The sequence below is a fragment of the Chaetomium fimeti genome, assembly GCF_033439085.1.
Source record: "Chaetomium fimeti strain CBS 168.71 chromosome Unknown B0H64scaffold_7, whole genome shotgun sequence".
Lineage (NCBI taxonomy): Eukaryota > Fungi > Ascomycota > Sordariomycetes > Sordariales > Chaetomiaceae > Chaetomium > Chaetomium fimeti.
The window spans coordinates 2,107,125-2,126,642 of record NW_026944335.1 but is presented as its reverse complement, the minus strand read 5'-3'; the positions used below and the strand labels follow the sequence as shown (position 1 = coordinate 2,126,642).

The following is a 19,518-nucleotide window of genomic DNA, read 5'->3' as shown; positions in this document are numbered from 1 at the left end:
TTTATTCGACCGCAATTAACCCGACAGCGAGGACCATAACTCACAAGTAATCTGTAGAGCATGCATCGATGCCGTCGTGGAGTGTGCATGGTGGCATGGTGGGGGTACGAGTAAGGTTGTGAACTGCGATTTATCCATCAATCACAAGCCTGTAGAGTCTCCCCTTCCGCCGCGACGGACTTAACCCCACCAAACCCCTCACCCGGTCTCGGGGCCCACGCCTCTCGCCTCGGAAGTGGATGAGCCATGTCGTGCCCTCAACTGCCATGATGCTGCTGAAGTTTAAAGACGTCGTCGCGAGTAAATGGATTACTTGAGAAGCGAATGACTTGGCGCATATTGACCCCCTCCAAGCATTGCTCTCCTCCGTCCTCCTTCGTCCTGTTCGGGATAATACCTAGCAAACACACAGCAGCCATGGCCGAGATCACCATCACTGGCTGGACGACACGGGATGTCCGGTTCCCTACCTCGCTAGACAAGACCGGCTCAGATGCTATGAATGCCGCCGGCGACTATTCGGCCGCCTACTGCATCCTACAGACCGACTCCGCCTACACGGGCCATGGCATGGTACGGCACTTCACCCCTTTCCCCCCACCCCCCACGTTCTCAACCCTGACATATCCCAGACTTTCACCATCGGCCGCGGCAACGACATAGTCTGCGCCGCCATCAACCATGTGGCTGAGCGCGTCAAAGGACGCACCCTCTCCAGCCTGGTCGCCCACTGGGGCAACACCTGGCGCCACCTCGTCAATGACAGCCAGCTCCGCTGGATCGGCCCGGAAAAGGGCGTGATCCACCTGGCCCTGGGCGCCGTCGTTAACGCCATCTGGGACCTCTGGGCCAAGACGCTCAACAAGCCCGTGTGGCGCGTCGTGGCCGAGATGACGCCCCAGCAGTTCGTCGACTGCATCGACTTCCGCTACATCACCGACGCCGTGACCCCGGAGGAGGCTCTCGCCATCCTGCAGGAATCCGAGGCCGGCAAGGCCGACCGCCTGCGCGACGCCGAGCGCAGCCGCGCCGTGCCCGCCTACACCACCAGCGCCGGCTGGCTCGGCTACGGCGAGGACAAGATGCGCGGCCTGCTGCGCGAGACCCTCGACAAGGGCTACCGCCACTTCAAGCTCAAGGTCGGCGGGAGCCTCGAGGCTGACCGGCGGCGGCTGACCATCGCGCGCGAGATCATCGGCTACGATAATGGCAACGTGCTCATGGTGGACGCCAACCAGGTGTGGTCGGTACCCGAGGCCATCGCGTACATGAAGCAGCTGGCTGAGTTCAAGCCGTGGTTCATCGAGGAGCCGACATCGCCCGACGACATCCTCGGCCACAAGGCGGTGCGGGACGCCCTGCGCCCGCACGGCATCGGCGTCGCCACGGGTGAGATGTGCCAGAACCGCGTCATCTTCAAGCAGCTGCTCATGGCCGGCGCCATCGACGTCTGCCAGATCGACGCCTGCCGCATGGGCGGCGTCAACGAGGTCCTGGCCGTCCTGCTCATGGCCAAGAAGTACGGCGTCCCCATCGTGCCCCACTCCGGCGGCGTCGGCCTGCCTGAATACACACAGCACCTCAGCACCATCGACTATGTCGTCGTCAGCGGGCAGCTGTCCGTGCTCGAGTACGTCGACCACCTGCACGAGCACTTCCGCTACCCGTCTGTGATCAAGGATGGATTCTATCAGACCCCCACAGAGCCGGGGTACAGCGTTGAGATGAAGCCCGAGAGCATGGACCGCTATGAGTACCCGGGAGGGGAGAGTAGTTGGTGGAAGAGCGAGGAGGCTAGGCCGATATTGGAGGGAGAGAAGATATAAAGTGCGTGTTCGAAGGGGTTGGTGGTTGATGGTACTTGTAACCCTGTATCAACACTGGTAAATAAAAAATATGTTTATACTCGACACAATACAGACCACTCGTCCAAAAGAATATTAATTCTCCGTCCCCTAAAGCTTCTCAGCAAAAGGGGTGAGCCAAACCAAGTCAACCACTTGACAACTCCAAGCCGGACTATAACAATTAGCTATTAGGGAAAGTGACTAAGAGCCAACATCCTACCCCGAAATTATACTATAAGCAGACGCAAACTATGCCCATGATGATTTAGACGTCCACCTCTGTGATTCTAAGCTCCGAGGGCCGTCGGAGGTTAAGAGATCTACCTCGCAGTGTAAGACTATAGTTGTAGCCGTACTGTATGGTAGAGACACAATGAGCAAGTTACGAGCTGGTTGGGACCAAGCTACCACACTTACTCGAAGATGCTCATTTGCTAAAGACTACAAACACACCACGACTAACACATCCCGTTCCCCGCATCACACCACCGCATACATTGTGAAACCATTCTCATCACAACTTGCTCATACTGGCTACCGTTCATCGCGAATTGTGTATTTCTGCAATAGTTATAGAGGCCGAAGGGCATCGGATAGATAATCGAGAATTGTGATCAAGGCGGCTACTTGACAGAGATAAAGACAGCCTCCAAACATGATACCATCTCCCCAAAGTCTAGCCCCAACCAACACACAAAACACATCTTCACCCTGCAACCCAATACCTAGCTAGCCACAACCATGATAATCTCCATCCCCCTCCTCTTCCTCCTAACAACCACGCTCCACCCAACAACATCCGCCGCCCTCCTCCCCAGCAGCAACCGCGACACCACCACCACCCCGCGCCGCCTCCTCGCCAACGTCTCCGTAATCGACACCCCCATCGTGCGCGCCGCCCAGGCCTTCGCCCGCGCCCACTCGTCCGCCTACCTCTACAACCACGTCATGCGCGCCTGGCTGTTCGGCGCCCTGCACCTCTCCCACAACGCCACCCTCGCCGCGGCCGTCGACGAGGAGGTGCACGCCGTCGGGCTGATGCTGCACGACCTGGGCGCCAACCACAGCGTGGACTCGCCGTTTTTTACGGTTGATCGCCGGTTTGAGGTGGATGGGGCGTATGCGGCGCGCGGGTTCATCCAGTCCCATCCGGATGGGAGGCGGTGGGCGGAGAAGAGGGTGCAGCTGGTGTGGGATGGCATCGCGCTGCATGCGGAGGCGAAGTTTGCGCTGCATAAGGAGCTGGATGTGGTGGCGATTTATCTGGGGAATGATTTGGATTTTGGGGGCCCCAGGTTGGGGATTACGGAGGAGGAGTATGGGGCTGTGCTGGCCGAGTTTCCGAGGCTGGAGAATCAGACGGAGATGGTGCTGGAGGGGATTAGCTGGTATTGTCGGCATAAACCGCTGTCGACGTATGGTATGTTGTCCTGTTATGGAATGCTTGGTTGGGTTAAGCTGACTTGATACGAACGAAAGACACCTTCATGCAGCCGTATGGTGAGATGTTTGTCCCGGGGTACTCCGCTGTTGGACATCGGGGGATTGATCGAGTCTTAGCTCGAGGCAGTTACTGATGCAGGGCGAGGAAACTCAGTACTGCCATGGATGACAACTGGTACCAAAGGAAGGACATGCAGGTAAGCTCGTTGCAAGATGGGGTTCCGCCCTTTGATTTACGAGTCGGGCATCCTACAAGTCGAGGCCGTATCACGATTCTCAGTTCAGTTCAACGATCGGATGTAAAGCTCCCAAATTTCCTGTGTCTGACAAACCTACTCAATATGAAATTTAAGGGATTCTCCGGCCCCTGGTGGATGTAAAGCCCAGAATCAAAGGAAAGCGTAGGAGCATTGCCGAGACGAGTTCTGCTAGGACTCATAAGTCAAACTCGAAGAAGTTGCCTCACGATGCTGCCGCAGTATGTTTTCCTTACGTAGTTGATGGTATTGTCAAGGAAGTGTCATCGTTAAGACACATTCTTGTCGTGGAGATTTTAGGGTTGCATTTCCCTTCTTTCCAGTTACGCTCTAAACCTTGTGTTTGAAAATGTAACGTGTAAAAGTAAAAGGGGAGGAGGGTTTCTCGTTTCGATCGAGTTGTGGTATGATATAACCATTACTTTTGATTTTGTGGTGTTGACAGAATATTCAGGGGTAATAGGGGGTTTGCCCCTGAAGTCCATAGCTTGATGTCGCTGTCAAGGAAGGAATAGGGGAAGCGAGTTCCCTTCCTGGTCGTGACCTGCCGACTAACTCAAAGAACATACGAACGGATGGAGACTTCTGATGTCCAGCAACGGATAGGTATTCATTAGTCTCGCGATCAACCAACCCGGGGCAACGACCTAGCTTCCTGGGCTCACATTGCGGTCAACCCTTGACATGACCAGCGGTCGCAACGTCTAAGATCTCTTGCTCAAAGCCTTCCACATGGACAACAGCTATCCCCGCGTCTTCAAGGCTCTTCTTCCCAGTGTTATCCGCCACAAACGTCTCTGGCTCCATAATCCCAACGTAGACGGTCCTGATCGAGCCAGCGAGCCTGATCACCCTCTCAACACATGGTAGATTCCCACTCAGCCGCTTTGAGCAGGGTTCAACCGTGGTGTAGAGGACCAGCTCGGCCGGTAGTGCCGTTTTAAGATCCTCTTCGGAAACACCATGCTTCTCAGCCAGCTTCATGAAGCAAGTCTGCTCTGCGTGAGTGTTGCCCGGCAGCTCGAGCGTGTAGCCAGTCGCAAGGATCTCGTTTGCGGCCGAGTCCACCAGGACGGCTCCCACACGGTAGTTGGTTGGCTTTGGTGGCGATTTATGTGCTTGATCGAGAGCAAGCCGCATATATGCCTTGTGATCGCCGGGTGGGATAGTAGCCATGTTGACTATCGCAAGTTGGAGAGTTGAGATGAAATGCTCGTCGGGGTTGCGGGTTCGTGGTGGGGGGAAGGTAATCGGCACAGTACAAAAGGTTACGGCGCTGGCACTGTAGTTATTGTGCCCCCCACCTGCACAGTCCTTTGCGCGACGCGACGCGCCCCGAATCCATTAAAACTATCATCGAGGTTGGCCCATATCCCAACCTCGACAAACAACAACAATTAAAATGTCTGCTCACGACGACCTCACCGATGGCGAGCCGCCTACAATCGACCCGTACGAGGTGCTCGGGCTCGATCGCACCGCCTCGCCAGATGAGATTAAATCGGCCTACCGCAAGACCGCGCTGAAAACCCACCCAGACAAGGCGCCCGAAGACAAGAAAGATGAAGCCAAAGAAACATTCCAACAGGTCGCATTTGCCTACGCTATTCTCTCCGACCCCGCTCGGCGCAAGCGCTACGACGAGACTGGCTCGACCTCGGAAGCGGTCGTCGATTCCGAGGGCTTCAGCTGGAGCGACTTCTACAGCGAGCAATTCCGCGATGCAATCTCCGAGGACGCCATCAAGAAGTTTGCGGACGAGTACAAGGGATCTGAGGAGGAGAAGGATGACGTCCTAGCCGCGTACGAGGAGTTCGAGGGCGACATGGACGGGGTGTACGAGAGCGTGATGCTCAGCAACGTGCTAGAGGACGACGCCCGGTTCCGGGAGGTCATTGACGCGGCGGTCAAGGCCGAGGAGGTGCCCCGCTTTGATGCCTACGCAAAGGAGACCAAAAAGTCCAAGCAAGCTCGCATCAAGGCCGCCAAGAGCGAGGCTCAGGAGGCAGACGAACTGGCCAAGGAGCTGGGTGTGTACGACAAATTGCGCGGCAACGGCAAGAAGAAGAGCAAGAAGGACTCTGAGGCAGACTTGGCGGCCCTGATCCAGCGGAACCAGACATCGAGGATGAGTGCGCTGGATAAGCTGGCGGAGAAGTATGGGGCTGTGCCCAAGGCGGGCAAGGGGAAGAAGCGAGGCGCGAAGGAGCTTGAAGAGCCGGACATCTCGGAGGAGCAATTCCAGGCGATACAGGCGGGCATGAAGAAGAAGAAGTCGAAGAAATGAGGATTAAAGATGCTTTAAAGACGGTACCTGGAGTATAGGTTTGGTTTGATCATGGAGATTTGGGGTTGGGCCAGGGCATCACGAACCGGCATGGCGTACTACGGCTCAGGGATGGCATTGAGCCCGGATGTTAGGTTAACTTTGGCTGATTGATTCTACGGAATAGTTACTGCCAGTTTCTTCCAAGATTCGTCTCATCCCAGTGAAGGTCTCAGGTCTTTAGCTCACACGACAAAAGAGTCGGGCCGGCTATGGACTAATTGCTGTAGATCATGCGACAGGTGATCGAGTAGATTTGAGAACATCAAAACACTCGCGACCCAACAGGGAGAGCAGAGAAGGAGGTTGTTCTAGCAAAAGATGTTGTATGACCTCCCAGGCCCGCTCCTCCCTAATCGGGCCATTAACAGCCGTCACCTGGCCAACTGCACGAGGCAGTTGACTCTTGGCACTGATTGGTGCCTTACACAGTACGCAGTATTCTAGGCAAGAAATCCACTCAACACGCTTTTCGTCGCAACTTCCAACACGGAACTTTGGTGATGTCGTGTGCTAGGCAGTTGCGCATGCAAACCTGGAACCCTTTTACAACCATGACCTACATCAGGTTCAGGTTGTTACAGCGCGACTGATCACCGCTAACGGCTGCACGCCGGGTCACACGATTTGAACGATGCCATGACCGACTCGACGAAGCCTGAACTCTACCCGCAATACTGCTTCCACCTGTCACCAACCATCAACCGTTGGTGCCATTTCCGAATCACCGATATCCGGGCTCTTAGAAGTCATCCGGGATTTCGAGGTACGCCAAGCGACTCGAAAGTCGAACCTCGAAACTCGTGGTCAAGCCCCGCGACACCACAGTGCTAACCCCTCTCCAAAGGCCAGGATGTCTATTTCCACCTCAACCACCCAATCAAATGGGTGCGCATCTCTGGTGTCGTAGTCGCCGTCGACGAGCACGAGAAAATGCACATCTACACGATTGATGACGGTAGCGGGGCGACTCTCGAATGCATCGTCAACGTCGCGCCTCGCGCAAGGCCCGGAATGGCCACTGCGACGACGACGACGACGACGACGAAATCCGACTCCAAATCCGAAAAGGACCCACACCCTTTGCCGGTAGTCGACGCGCCCATCGACGTGGGACACGTGCTGGATATCAAAGGGAGCGTCGGCGTGTTCCGCGAGAACAAGCAGATCCGCGCAGAAAAGGTCGCCCACCTCCGCTCGACAGAGCAGGAGGTGGTCTTCTGGGAAAAGGTCACGCAACTCAAAACGGATGTGCTGTCCAAGCCGTGGGTCTTGGACCGGCGAGAGGTGAGGAAGTGTAGGAAAGAGGAGGAGGGACGGACCAGCAGCAGCCGTCACCACCGGGCAACCCGTGAATCACACAGCAGAAAGCGCGTGGTAAAAACCGGATTGGAGAAGACAGAGAGGTCTCACCACGGAGAGGCACGGGCACGCCCTGTGGAAAGCGAAAGCAAGATCAAGCAAGAGACGAAGCCGCTGGCGATGCGACCGAAGAGGGCGACGGGGCTGGAGAAAAGGGTGCCGACTAAGCCTGTCACAAGGCTGATTCCGGTGACGGGAAATTACGACGCTTTGGGTCTCTGAATGTGAGGACTCACAAATTCGCGAAATGAACATTTGACGTTGACATATGTGCAATGCCTCATACTTGTCTTAGTCTTGGCAAAGATACACAGTATCCGTTTGTCCAGCCGAGTCCCATTCGACGGCGTGGACGGCTGTCCCGCGTTACATTCCTCTGAAATCCTGTTCTCTCAAGATGATCCCCGTCCACACCCAAATGCTGTCTGGTAAGGGATGTCACCGGACAAGGATAGGGAGTGCTTGCCTCACGGGTTGTGTGAGAGATGTCGGCACGGGTACTGCGCAAGAGTTGGGTCCACTTCCAAGGGACTTCCAAGTTGTATTCTCTGGCAGGACCCGGCTTCCGGGAAACCTGTTTATTAGGATGCATCCCCTTCTCACGACAGCGAACCGTTACACCCTCGGTCTTCTCTATCTATCTCAAACATCTTTAGTCTCAAGTCTCTGAGATCTCTCGCTTTGCCTCATCTTTGCTTAAATATTCTTACATTCCTTCCTCAAGGACACCGCAGCCCCGTTTGTTTCCTCCAACTTCAAGGCCTTGATTCTATCTCTTAGCATTCCATATTGTCAAGGTAAGAGCATGTTTTGTTTCGACGTCAAACACGAGGTTCCAGATCAGCCTTAAGCCACGCCAAGCTCGCATGCCAACTAGCCGCATCGAGGACGATCTCATATCCGGGGAATAAGGCCGACGCAAGTTGATCAGAGTCATGGCTGAAGACTAGCCGAATCAACCCAAAGAATGTCTGTCCCAATGGCACGGGCAGTTGTTATATAGTATGGAGGTCCGGCTGCGAGTGAAGTCCGCGACTGAGTCTCCTGGATATGCCGCCGTCCCGTTGTCGCCAAAATGGAGCGGATATGGAGGTTGTTGTTCGTCTCGCTAACTGCTTTGCAGTTTACCATATCCCTTGCCTCTCCAGTGTACCAGGTGCAGCCGACACCTCCCCAGACCACCCTGGGGAAGAGTGCCACGATCTCAGGTCCTCGGCCGAGTCCTGACGCTCCCAACGCACCTCTCAGAGAAGCCCACAGCACCAGCACGCCACTGCCACGGCCAAAACGGGACTGGAACGACCCTCCCTCACGAGAAGCCTTAACATCTCCCGCCAAGGTCATCACAAGTCTTGGTCCGTCCGGCACAGTTCAGATCCTCGCCAGCAAGAAGACACCCGCCAGTGGCTTCATTCACTCCATCCTCGACACCAACGGTCACGTCACATCCGTGCCACTTTTGACGAACCCGATCCCAAAGCCGACATCTCTGCTCGCAGCTGTCTCAGTGGTTGTGAGTTTAAAGGTCGTGCCGTCGATCTCCGTTAAAATGACGGCCCGAGACATTTTCGCCGATCCCATTTCCACGGATGCGCCACCGCAAAACATCGGCAGGGAGCAGGACCATCCCGTGGGCAGACTAGGGATCCAAGGAAAAGGCCCGTTCGAGACCAACAAATTCTACGGCAATTTCCACCGTGGAAATCAGACTTCGCCATCGTACCTGCACCCGTACTCGGTTGCGTGGGCGCGAGGGCAGGGAGCTTCTGGCAGCTGGGGTCTTGCCGTCTCGCATGTCGAAGCTCACCAGAGAGTTTATGGCCCGGCTAGCCCCGGGACTGGCGCTGTGCAATACTTCATCAACCCCATCGGGATCCATTCCGTGTGTCTTTCCGCTAAGGAGTTGGGAAGCGACACCACCCTCACCACGGAGGCGTTGACGGACTTCTCTGTCCAAGTCAATTTGCACCCGACCGCCGAGGCGTCTCCCGCCGTGCAGTTTCCCCTGGCTCAAGGTTCAGCCTTCATCACGGCCATTTACAATGGCGCAACCCCCGTGTTCCAGACGACCGTCTTCTTCAGGGCCGTCACACGCGTGACCACGGATCCCAAGTCCGGCGTCACCAAGTACAAGATTCAACTTGAAGACGGGGCTAACTGGCTGGTGTACGCCCACCACACCAAAGGCGACCCTCTGGATCTCGAAGTTGTCAACAACGGACTGACTCAGGCCAAGGGGGCGTTCTACGGTACCATCCAGGTGGCCAAGGACCCCGGTGATGGCGAAAAGGTGTACGACCAGGCCTGCGGTGCCTACCCCGTCGGTGTCCAGCTCTCCGGCTCCGTGGATGGGGCGAAGGGGACCTACCGTTTCTCCTTTAAGAAGGCCGGCATGAGCGACACCACGCTCGCCATGTTTGCGCTGCCTCACCACCAGAGCTCGTTTGACGATGCCACCCGAGGAAAGCTGACCGGCTTGAAGCTGCAGACCACGACCAAGGGAATAGCAACCTTGGTCGTGGCTGATTCTTGGACCATGGACGAGCCTAATCTGCCGACAGGCATTGGCTTCCTGCCGTGGTCACCGGAAGCCGGGATAGTCAGGACAATCTCCAACGCCACCAAGCAGGTCATCCACAACATCGCGCAGCAGGAAGTCTCACAGAATATCATTCAGCAGTTGGATGAGAACTCGATGTATTTTAGTGGAAAGGTGAGACGACCGCTGCACAAGCAAAAACAGGGACTAATGTTTGCAGGCGCTCGCCAAGTTTGCTAGTCTCATACTGTCCATCCAGGAGTTGCTGAACGACCCAGGGCTCGCCCAGGCCGGGTTAACGCAGCTAAAGGAGGCATTTTCCCGTTTTACGCAGAATGCCCAGAAGTACCCCCTTGTGTACGAGAGTAAGTTCTTGATCCTTCACCAACACTCGACTGTCTCCCATATCTGACACGGCCAGGTGGTTGGGGAGGCGTGGTCTCGTCCGCCATGTACGTGACGGGTGACCCCTATGTCGACTTTGGCAACACAATCTACAACGATCACCACTTCCACTGGGGCTACTTCATCTACACGGCGGCCGTCATCGGCCACCTCGACCCGTCGTGGGTCAACTCCAACAAAGCCTACGTCGACATGCTCGTCCGTGACGTCTCCAACCCCAGCACGCGGGACCAGTACTTCCCCCTCTGGCGGAACTTCGACTGGTTCCACGGCCACAGCTGGGCCCACGGGCTCTCCGACACGCTCGACGGTAACGACCAAGAATCCAGCTCGGAGGACACCATGCACGCCTACGCCCTGAAGATGTGGGGTTCCATCACGGGCGACAAGAACCTGGAAGCCCGGTACGTCCCCCTTGAGCTCCCCCCATCCCATCCCCTCCACTGCCCATTACTAACCCCCCCTTTTCCCACCCCACCAGCGGCAACCTGATGCTCTCGGTCCAAGCCCGCTCCATGCAGGCCTACTACCTCTACAGCACCACCAACACGGTCCAGCCCGCCGAGTTCGTCGGCAACAAGGTGGCCGGCATCCTGTTCGAGAACAAGATCGACCACACGACCTACTTCGGCAACCGCACCGAGGACATCCAGGGCATCCACATGCTGCCGCTGCTGCCCCACACCCCGCTCGTCCGCAGCCCGGCCTTTGTGCGCGAGGAGTGGGACACCTACTTCAGCGGCGGCCGCGACGCGCCGATTGTGGGTGGGTGGAGGGGGGTCATCTGGGGCAGCTATGCGACTGTTGATCCCCGCGCGGCGTACGAGTTCTTTGCCGGGGACGGGTTTGATCCCGCGTGGTTGGATGGGGGCGCCAGTTTGACGTGGTATTTGTGTTATGCTGCTGGTGAGTTGCTCTTCTTCGTCTTCTCCCTTGCTCTGTTTGTTGCTTGTGAGGATTTTGTGTGTGCGTATGGGATTATGCTGACGCGGATGGCTGGTAGCTTTGGGCGGGCTTTAATAGGTTGTTTTTTTGCGGGTTGGATGGGTTATTCGTCGTGAATACACGCGATGGTGCTGGACAATGCAGAGTTGGGTTGGGATAGATTGGTCTGCCGGTTACTTACTTTCTTCTAGTATATATGGTTTTGAATACATCACCGAGCGCAAACATCTTGGGCCGTCCCCCTTCTCCTACCTCAACTGTTTCATTGCTGGAAGTCACAATTAACCTCCCCATTAGGACGTGCTCGGAAATTAACTAAAGACCAGCCTCGGGAAAAGACGGAGGCCTTGGAGATTCAACGGAATTGAGTCATATTCCTTCTCGTCTCAGTCTCTAGACTGGCAAGAGCTTCATGTCAGTCCAGGTGCTCGAGTTACCAGAGAAGCAGTAACAACGGGTTGGAAAATGCAAATTCTCAGTTGTTGATTCCGAGTTTGTTTGTTTACACTGTGACCACATGAGCAATTCTGAGTCATATAACGCACGCAATTGGAAGTCAGCGGGTTGTTTCGGGTCCGATACTCGGTCAGTGTCTGCCATAGTTTTCGTCGTTCCTTCCTTGTGTGGAGGCTGAGGGTGAGAGTGAAAATACTAGGAATCCTGAGTGGGTGTGTTGTTTGGTGGTGCTCCTAAGGTATTTAGGTTGGTTTATTAAACAATAAGTAACAGGAACCCAGTGTTGCAATGCTGTTTTATTTCAATAAAATGATTACCTCAAATTGACGGTTCGTGATACGTACGTTCAGTCAGAATTTATATTGTCTTAGTATTTGCAACTCTAAAAACCCGCCGAGTCGCTCCTGCCGTCAACTTCCGGGTGGTTGCCGGGCCCGAGCTGACCCACCCTCAGGCACCACTGCGCCGCGAGTCTGCGTCCGGGTTGCGGGGCCGTACCCTCATATCTTCTCAAAAAGGTGACACAGCCAGAGGCGGTCGCATGGCCTGTACCTTTTCTTGGACAGCGGCTGAAAGTCAGGTTCGGATTTGGGTTCGGTATCCCATGGCCCAACTTGGATCAGCCTTGGAAGCTAGCAAGCACAACTGCGCAAGCCCTGGACTGTTTCACCGATCACCGCATTCCCAAAACGCAGTCACTCGTCGCCCAATCGACCGTTCCAAAAGGCGACAGCCGACTTTGTCATTTCGAGCACCGGGCGGCGCCAATTGGGACCTGCGTTGGCAGGCGTCCGCTCACGGCGCGGCCTGGCGCTGGCACCGAATCACAGCCCATATTCCGGGGCGATCGAAACAGACCTGCCGCTGCCGTAGGGCGACTCCCCCTAAAGCTATGCGAAGGCTATCGGCACAATCCAAACACGCACTCAGCCTCGCCTTCTTAAGGCTCTCTTGACTTGACCTTTTTCTTCCCCTCTGTACACCTTCGCCCCCTGTCTCGTTCTCGGCAGTTCTCCTTTTTTCTTCCGACTGCTGTGTCACATTCTGCTCTACCCCTGGTTTGAGCTGATGCACCGCCGCTGGTTCAACCCACGGACTCGGCCCGGCACCGCTCCACACCAAGCTGCCCCCTCCCAATTCTGCTTGGCTGGTTCGCCAGCTCACCCTTGTCCCACACATCCCACTTCTTCAACCTCCTGGTTCTGGTCCTGATGTCGTTCGAGTCGAACGGCAGCCAGTCGTCCCAGACGCAGCCGATCCCGTTGAGTGACTTCCTCAGCATCCACGATGATCACCACTTCGTATGGGACGACGCAAACCGGGAGGTGTCGGACGACTGGCTGGCTCCTGTCGAGGAAGCCTACCTCGACCCCAAGAAGCACAAAGTATTCCACCACTCGAGCAAGGAATACCTCACGCCGCCCAGCCCGTTCGTGCAACAAGGCCCGGAACTTGGAGACTCGGGCTCGACCATCGTGTACCGGGTCACCTCGCCGGAGGGCTACGCCTATCGCCGGCCTCTCGCCCTCAAGGTGATAGTCTGCAAGGAGAACTCGCGGCCGCCGGGGCCAGACAGCAAGGCACGCAGCGATGCCCTCAAGGAGGTCCGCACCATGTCTTCGCTGAGGCACCCGCACATCGTCGCATACGTGGCATCGTTCGAGGACTACTGCATTCAGACCAGAGAGATTAAGCGACGCCAGAGAGGCAAGGCTCATGCCATGCTGCTCAGGGTAAACCAGCGGATCAAGAAGCACATCTTGGGTATCGCCATGTACCCGCCTGCGCAATGCAACCTGCACACCTTCATGGACGAGGTTATCCAGAGCCCCAAGGAGGCTGGCTGGATCCTGCCCCATCTCCACACGTACTTTGGCTGCCTTGCGCAGGCAGTAGCATATCTCCACCGGCAGAGTGTGCGGGTACGCCACAAGGACATCAAGCCGGACAACATCGTTATCGACGACTTTGGCCTGCCCGTGCTGACCGACTTCGGCCTCTCCAAGCACTTTGAGAAGGGCCAAGACTCAGTAGGCCCGACCCCGAAGACACTGAAATACGCCGACCCGGAGGCAATGCACGAGGACCGGCGGGACGAGCGCTCCGACATTTTCTCGCTGGGCTGCGTCTTCCTCGAGATGGCCACCGTCCTTCTCGGCCAACCGGCCAAGTTTGCCGAAGACCAACTGTCCATCGACAACAACAGTGGCAGTGGCGACAGCGACGCACAGTCCATCTCTTCCTCGGGGACGGTTTCGGGCGAAGTGAGCGCCGAGTTCAAATACTCGCAATCCCTGCACAACCTCGACAACTACCTGAAAACACTAACCATCCTCTCGCGCGACCTCATCGCGGCGGACCCGTCCCGCGAGGCGTCAGTCAAGGCCGTGCTGGCCACCCTCCCCTACATCCGCCGCATGATGGACGAGACGCAGGCGCGCCGGCCCGAGGCCCACCAGCTGTACCCGTGGTTCCGCCACCTGTGCGACGTCTACGACACCCCCGGGCCCTGTCCCAACTGCGAGGAGGAGCGCCGGACCGGGCGGGCGATCCCCAGCCGTAGCGGGAGCCGCAGTCCGACGCTCAACCGGAGCGGGACGGCCGGCACCGTCGGGGGTGGGAGCGCGTTTTCCCAGCCGCTCGTGAGGAGAGGGACGACCGCGTCTATGGCGACCACCATGTCCGTGTCTATGCAATGATCGTGGGCTTCGCAGGGGCCTAGGGGGGACCACAAGCGGATGGGAGGTTGGAGTTTGGACTGATATGGGGGGCGATGGGATCTGGGGACTTGTGTGAGTGAGTTACTATTTTGGGGGGGCATGGCGTTCAGCTTGCGTTTCGGGAGTTTATTCTTTTTCGCTCGGTTGCTCCATTCGGTAGCTCTGGGCTTGGCTCTCCTCTCCGTTTTCTGCATGGGCGAGCATTGTTCGGTTACATAGCACGGAGCGGCGGCAAGCGAAGCATGCATATTGGCGGCGATGACGATCTTGATGGGTTGGCTGGGTTGGGTTGCTTGGGGTGATAAACTCCTCCAATTTAGGGACGGGCTGGTCCCCTGGGACCCTGGGACGTATGGGGGATATATCATAGCTTTGGTATGTTGTCGGTTTGAGGAGTTACTGGCCGTTGCAAAAGCAGGCCGAGTGCATATTTACCTGGGAGGTGAATCCACAGGAGGCATATTTTAGATCGGACGAGGAATAAACAAAATATCTCCCTCATCATCCATGCATCCCGGAATGCTGCGCGGTGACAGAAGGATGGGGTTCCAAAATGGAAAGCACCAGTGTCGCAATTACCAGCTCACTCCGTTCAAGGGATCGTCGGCTTGCACTCCTAGGTTAGGTAGGTAGTTAACAAAACAGTGAAGGCGCAAAAAAGCCAAAAAGCACAAAAAATGACAGGATGCAATCGCTGTCGGGAATTGAGCCCGACGTGGGGGTCGAACCCACAACCTTGAGATTGGAAACTTCATAAGAGTCTCACGCTCTACCGATTGAGCTAGCCGGGCAGGCTAGATTCATTTGTTGAAAGTGATTGGTGGAATTCCGTGTTGATATGCAGCAACTACCGGAAAGTCCTATTGCGGTAACCCGCCATCCTGCAGCGTCAGTCATGATCCCGAATTAGGGCGGACAATCATTGGACATGGGTGGGATTCGGCTTTCCACACTCTGGGATGAGAATGTTTGTTATCCACACAATAGGAATTGTTGGGAGACAGGTGTTGGACCTGCACGCAACTCTGATAATCCGACATTTGCGATGGCCGAGAGTAGACTAAAGCTACATGTATCTCCTCGGGTATACTATTTGTTTTTCCCTTGTTAGGCACCTCGCATTAGTTACTCGGTCTGCTGCCCTTTACTCCCGCCCTGGCTAAAACCTAAAATCATGTGTGAGTCGTCCTCTGAGTAGGTACCTGACCTGGTATGTAATTCAACCTTTCCGCGTTCATCAATGGGCAGCTCGCAGGACGAAAAGGAAAACGTAGCCAAACCCTTCACCAACTCTACCAAAGGATAGAATCCCCTTCTCTGTTTCTTTTGATAATTTGTATATGTAATATAATATCCTCGGCTGCCCTCAACCAAACGAACTTTCCCCAGGTGCACTTACTCACTAACGGTCTCTCCCCACATGTTAGACTTACTCCCCCCGTTACCACGTGCCCACCTAGGGGGCTCGTCCCCGTCACATGCGACCTCATTTTTTCACCCTTATCTTCGGGTGGATTGCTTGGTTCCGTCTGCGACACTTGTCAGTTGATTTTAACAAGCCCCGAGACGCCTGGGCAGTGAGTTGGCCACGATCTATGTCTAGACCGCTGATTTCTGAATCGTGGGACTGAGACAGAAAGGTTCCCGGCGGAGAGGAGTCGAGTGGTTCTAGGCTGAGACCTGACTCGTCCCGCTTTAAACCTTTTTCCCCCAAGGCACAACCCTGCCGGCGCGGGTTCGGGCGAGCCTCTCCCGATAGGAGGACCTTGTCTACGTGGATTAACCTGGACAATCCCGAGTTCTAGCCAGCTCTCATGGTGATTGCAAATTTGCCTAGAAGCACCAAGTTCGCGCTTCTCAGGTCAAGTGACCGACGAAGGAGTGCGTTGTCGGCTGTGCAACGCGAGATCGGCGAGTCTAGACAACTGAGAGACCCAGCGTCCTTTTACGTGCAGTCCATCGTAGCATCCAAACTCCCAGGGCAATCAACAGGCCCAGGGGTATCGTCTCAATCGAAGAGGGGATGCATCGGACCGCATCTGACCCCTGAATTGGAATTGAACTGATCAAGATAATTGGGTGGGGAAGCGACATCACTCGCAGAGAATAGAAGGCGATGCCTTGATCGATGGGAAGACGTCAATAGGGAGCTTTGGTCCGGCTGACTCTACATGACGTTGTAATGGAATCCTGCTGTGGGTGCAGAGCGACGATCAGAAATGCCATGCTCGGTCGAGTCGCAGTCGAGGTTCGAGATCACTTCGAGCGGAGCATGCGCGGAGTCCCTGGCGGGGCCGCTTGCGGGGTACCAAGGTAGTGGGACTCGGTGGCTTTTGCTTCCCGTGATCAGAAGCAACCACCCCCCACGAGACGGCTGTCACCCCGCAAAAAACCCACCAATGGACGAGACCGAGGTCCAAGCTTCCCGGCGGTCCTGCAGAATGCAACCCGCGATGGAAGCGGCGCCTCTTTCAGCCAGGCAAAAAAAAAATTAAGCCGGAAGGCACGCTGCGACCAGCACCCCCAATCGACACGCCCGTACCGGCACTTCTGGCTTAAAAAGACGGCCGCCGCTGCAATGTGCGCGCTACCGCTGAGAGGGGCACCCGGCCTTCGAATTGTCTCAATTGGAGCGAGTGCCCCGTGGAACGCTGCATCGCCACTTGTAGCATCACAGCGGAGCAGGAGCAGTGTTTGGAGGAGCTGCAACAGATCGAAGGTCGCCTTCGCCTTCTCCCGGCTGACACATCACAATCGCTGTACGAGTAGCTAGGGCCACGCCTTGGATGACGTACCCCCCTCTTCTGTCATCCTTCCCGATTCTGACCCCCCCCAAGCCCCGCGCCGGCACTCTTTATCAGGGCTACGCCGTCCGCGGTCGCAACCGGCCATTGTCTCGACCCAGATACAAAACCAACAATCACACCGTCGCACTTTCCAATCCATGAGCCAACTACCAGTCACACACCAGTCCAAAGGAAAACAACACCAAAACACCATGGTCCACGTCCGAGAACTCAATCCAGCACGGTTTGAGGATGCGCTTGTCAATGGCGGTCCCAGCCTCAACCTGGACGGCCTGTTGATGAAGCCCACTGCCGCAACACCCAGGAGACTCCCCGACGACGCCGCCAACTTCCACCCGCATCACGAGGTCCATCTTCCCCAGGGGATCATCGAGACGGAAGAGGAAGAGAAGCAGCACTGGTTTGTCGGCAGCATCGACCAAGGTACCACCTCCTCGCGTTTCCTCATCTTCAACGGCGAGGGCGATCCCGTTGCGAGCCACCAAATAGAGTTTGAGAACCTGTATCCCAAATCAGGGTATGTTTGCCCGGCTACGACTCCCGCCCCGCATTCTCTCCACCTTTGACTGCGGAGCTGCTGCACATCCTGCACATCAACGGGGCTAACAAAACGTTAACCATCCAGATGGCACGAGCATGACCCGCAAGAACTTGTCAGCTCGGTTGAGCAATGTATTGAAGAGGCTCTGCGCAAATTTGCCGACCTAGGCCACTCCAAGTCAGACATTCGCTCAATTGGCATCACCAACCAGCGCGAGACGACAGTAGTGTGGGACCGCTTCACCGGCGAGCCCCTGCACAATGCCATCGTCTGGCCCGACACCCGGACGGGTGCCCTTGTGCGCGAATTGAAGTCGCGCGACGGGTCGGAAAGCTTGATGGACCTCTGCGGCCTGCCCCTTTCGACGTACCCCAGCAGTGTCAAGTTGCTCTGGCTCCTTCGCAATGTCGACTCCGTCAAGCAAGCATACGAAGAAGGCCGCCTTGCCTTCGGCACCGTCGACTCCTGGCTCATCTACAAGCTCAACGGCGGCGCAAAAGCCGAGAAGCCCGTCCACGTCACCGATAGCACCAACGCTAGTAGGACCATGTTTGTCAACCTCCGCACCCTCCAGTACGACGACAAGCTCCTGGGATTCTTTGGGATCGACAAGTCCAAGATCCAATTACCCAAGATCGTTCCGTCTTCCGACCCGGAATGTTTCGGCAAGATCGCCAGCGGCCCGCTAATCAATGTGCCCATTGCCGGGTGCCTGGGGGACCAGTCCAGCGCCCTGGTCGGCCAGTGCGGCTTCAGCCCAGGGCAAGCCAAGAACACTTATGGCACCGGGTGCTTTCTCCTGTACAACGTCGGCACCGAACCCGTCATCTCCAAGTACGGGCTCCTCGCCACAGTGGCTTACGACTTTGGCGGCGGCCAAAAACCTGTGTATGCCCTCGAGGGCAGCATTGCCGTCGCCGGCTCCGGTGTCAAGTTCCTCATGAACAACCTCGGCTTCGTCGATGAGTCGAGCGAGATCACCTCGCTGGCGGAATCAGTACCCGATAACGGCGGCGTCGTCTTCGTCACTGCCTTTAGCGGGCTCTTTGCGCCGTACTGGATAGACGACGCCAAGGGAACTCTGTGTAAGAAGCCACCCACTTCGCCCCCTCTTTTGCTTCGTTGGAATCTAACGCTTTCACAGTTGGCATCACCCACCACACGAACAAGGGCCACATCGCCCGTGCCACTCTCGAAGCAACCTGCTACCAGACCCGCGCCATCCTCGATGCGATGGAGAAGGACTCACAACACAAGCTCGAGTCGCTCGCCGTTGACGGCGGTCTCTCCAACTCGGACCTGTGCATGCAAACCCAGGCCGACATCACCGGCATCCCCGTCGATCGCCCCGCCATGCGCGAAACGACAGCCCTTGGCGCTGCCATCGCCGCAGGCCTGGCCACGGGTGTGTGGCGAACGCTGGAGGACCTCAAGGAGGTCAACCGCAGTGGACGCAAAATCTTCCAGCCGCAGATGGAGAAGGCCAAGGCCGAGGGGATGTTCAAGAGATGGGAGAAAGCTGTCGAGATGAGCAAGGGGTGGGTCCAAGAAGATTAGAGGGACCCTGCCCAGGCCTCGGTTACTTTTTGGCTTATGTTATGATCATGATGGATTTAGCGGGTTGGGCACGGGTTTTGGGATCTTTCATTGCTTCTACTGGCGTTGGCTGTCTGAGCTAGCGGGTCTTGATACCTTGGGTCATCACCATCGCTTGAAGTTACGCCCCAGCGACTTAGCGGGTGAGGGTTGGGAATTGTATAGTACTGGATAGTTATAATACCATAATGGACTCTGCACGAGGACACTTACCATCTACATTTTGCTTCTTTCGGATCTCGCCCAATGGTAGGGTGGTTCTATCTAAGGTTTC

The 19,518-nt window shown here is 56.3% G+C and overlaps 8 protein-coding genes and 1 non-coding gene across 9 annotated transcripts; 7 read left to right on the top strand and 2 right to left on the bottom strand.

The window, feature by feature from the left end:
* Positions 1–417: 417 nt before the first annotated feature.
* B0H64DRAFT_377218 (enolase C-terminal domain-like protein) lies at positions 418–1,826 on the top strand (the record flags this gene model as incomplete). The annotated part of the gene is made up of 2 exons (XM_062802523.1): positions 418–573; positions 633–1,826. 2 exons carry the CDS (start codon positions 418–420, stop codon positions 1,824–1,826), a joined length of 1,350 nt encoding a protein of 449 aa, XP_062656237.1.
* A 762-nt stretch (positions 1,827–2,588) lies between these two features.
* Positions 2,589–3,424, top strand: B0H64DRAFT_419909 (uncharacterized protein; the record flags this gene model as incomplete). Its single annotated transcript, XM_062805419.1, has 2 exons — positions 2,589–3,267; positions 3,327–3,424. The coding sequence occupies 2 exons, from the start codon at positions 2,589–2,591 to the stop codon at positions 3,422–3,424; spliced, it is 777 nt and encodes a 258-aa protein (XP_062656236.1).
* A 302-nt stretch (positions 3,425–3,726) lies between these two features.
* Positions 3,727–4,804, bottom strand: B0H64DRAFT_236166 (cytidine deaminase-like protein). Its single transcript, XM_062799793.1, has 2 exons — positions 4,213–4,804; positions 3,727–4,132 (listed from the first exon to the last, which is right to left on the bottom strand). The coding sequence occupies exon 1, from the start codon at positions 4,721–4,723 to the stop codon at positions 4,220–4,222; it is 504 nt and encodes a 167-aa protein (XP_062656235.1). The 5' UTR covers positions 4,724–4,804; the 3' UTR covers positions 3,727–4,132; positions 4,213–4,219.
* Positions 4,805–4,819: 15 nt separating this feature from the next.
* Positions 4,820–6,021, top strand: B0H64DRAFT_407512 (DnaJ domain-containing protein). The gene has a single exon (XM_062804568.1). It carries the CDS (start codon positions 4,950–4,952, stop codon positions 5,832–5,834), a length of 885 nt encoding a protein of 294 aa, XP_062656234.1. The 5' UTR covers positions 4,820–4,949; the 3' UTR covers positions 5,835–6,021.
* A 491-nt stretch (positions 6,022–6,512) lies between these two features.
* Positions 6,513–7,457, top strand: B0H64DRAFT_377214 (uncharacterized protein; the record flags this gene model as incomplete). The annotated part of the gene is made up of 2 exons (XM_062802522.1): positions 6,513–6,639; positions 6,721–7,457. 2 exons carry the CDS (start codon positions 6,513–6,515, stop codon positions 7,455–7,457), a joined length of 864 nt encoding a protein of 287 aa, XP_062656233.1.
* Positions 7,458–8,310: 853 nt separating this feature from the next.
* Positions 8,311–11,240, top strand: B0H64DRAFT_328692 (glycoside hydrolase family 81 protein; the record flags this gene model as incomplete). Its single annotated transcript, XM_062800844.1, has 4 exons — positions 8,311–9,948; positions 9,995–10,139; positions 10,196–10,583; positions 10,661–11,240. The coding sequence occupies 4 exons, from the start codon at positions 8,311–8,313 to the stop codon at positions 11,238–11,240; spliced, it is 2,751 nt and encodes a 916-aa protein (XP_062656232.1).
* Positions 11,241–12,663: 1,423 nt separating this feature from the next.
* B0H64DRAFT_236097 (kinase-like domain-containing protein) lies at positions 12,664–14,419 on the top strand. The gene has a single exon (XM_062799792.1). It carries the CDS (start codon positions 12,792–12,794, stop codon positions 14,277–14,279), a length of 1,488 nt encoding a protein of 495 aa, XP_062656231.1. The 5' UTR covers positions 12,664–12,791; the 3' UTR covers positions 14,280–14,419.
* Positions 14,420–15,007: 588 nt separating this feature from the next.
* On the bottom strand, positions 15,008–15,091 carry B0H64DRAFT_t140. The gene has a single exon. It is a non-coding gene; the product is annotated as a tRNA-Lys (tRNA).
* Positions 15,092–17,298: 2,207 nt separating this feature from the next.
* B0H64DRAFT_419904 (glycerol kinase-like protein) lies at positions 17,299–19,205 on the top strand (the record flags this gene model as incomplete). Its single annotated transcript, XM_062805418.1, has 3 exons — positions 17,299–17,624; positions 17,733–18,733; positions 18,793–19,205. 3 exons carry the CDS (start codon positions 17,299–17,301, stop codon positions 19,203–19,205), a joined length of 1,740 nt encoding a protein of 579 aa, XP_062656230.1.
* Between the last annotated feature and the right edge of the window lie 313 nt (positions 19,206–19,518).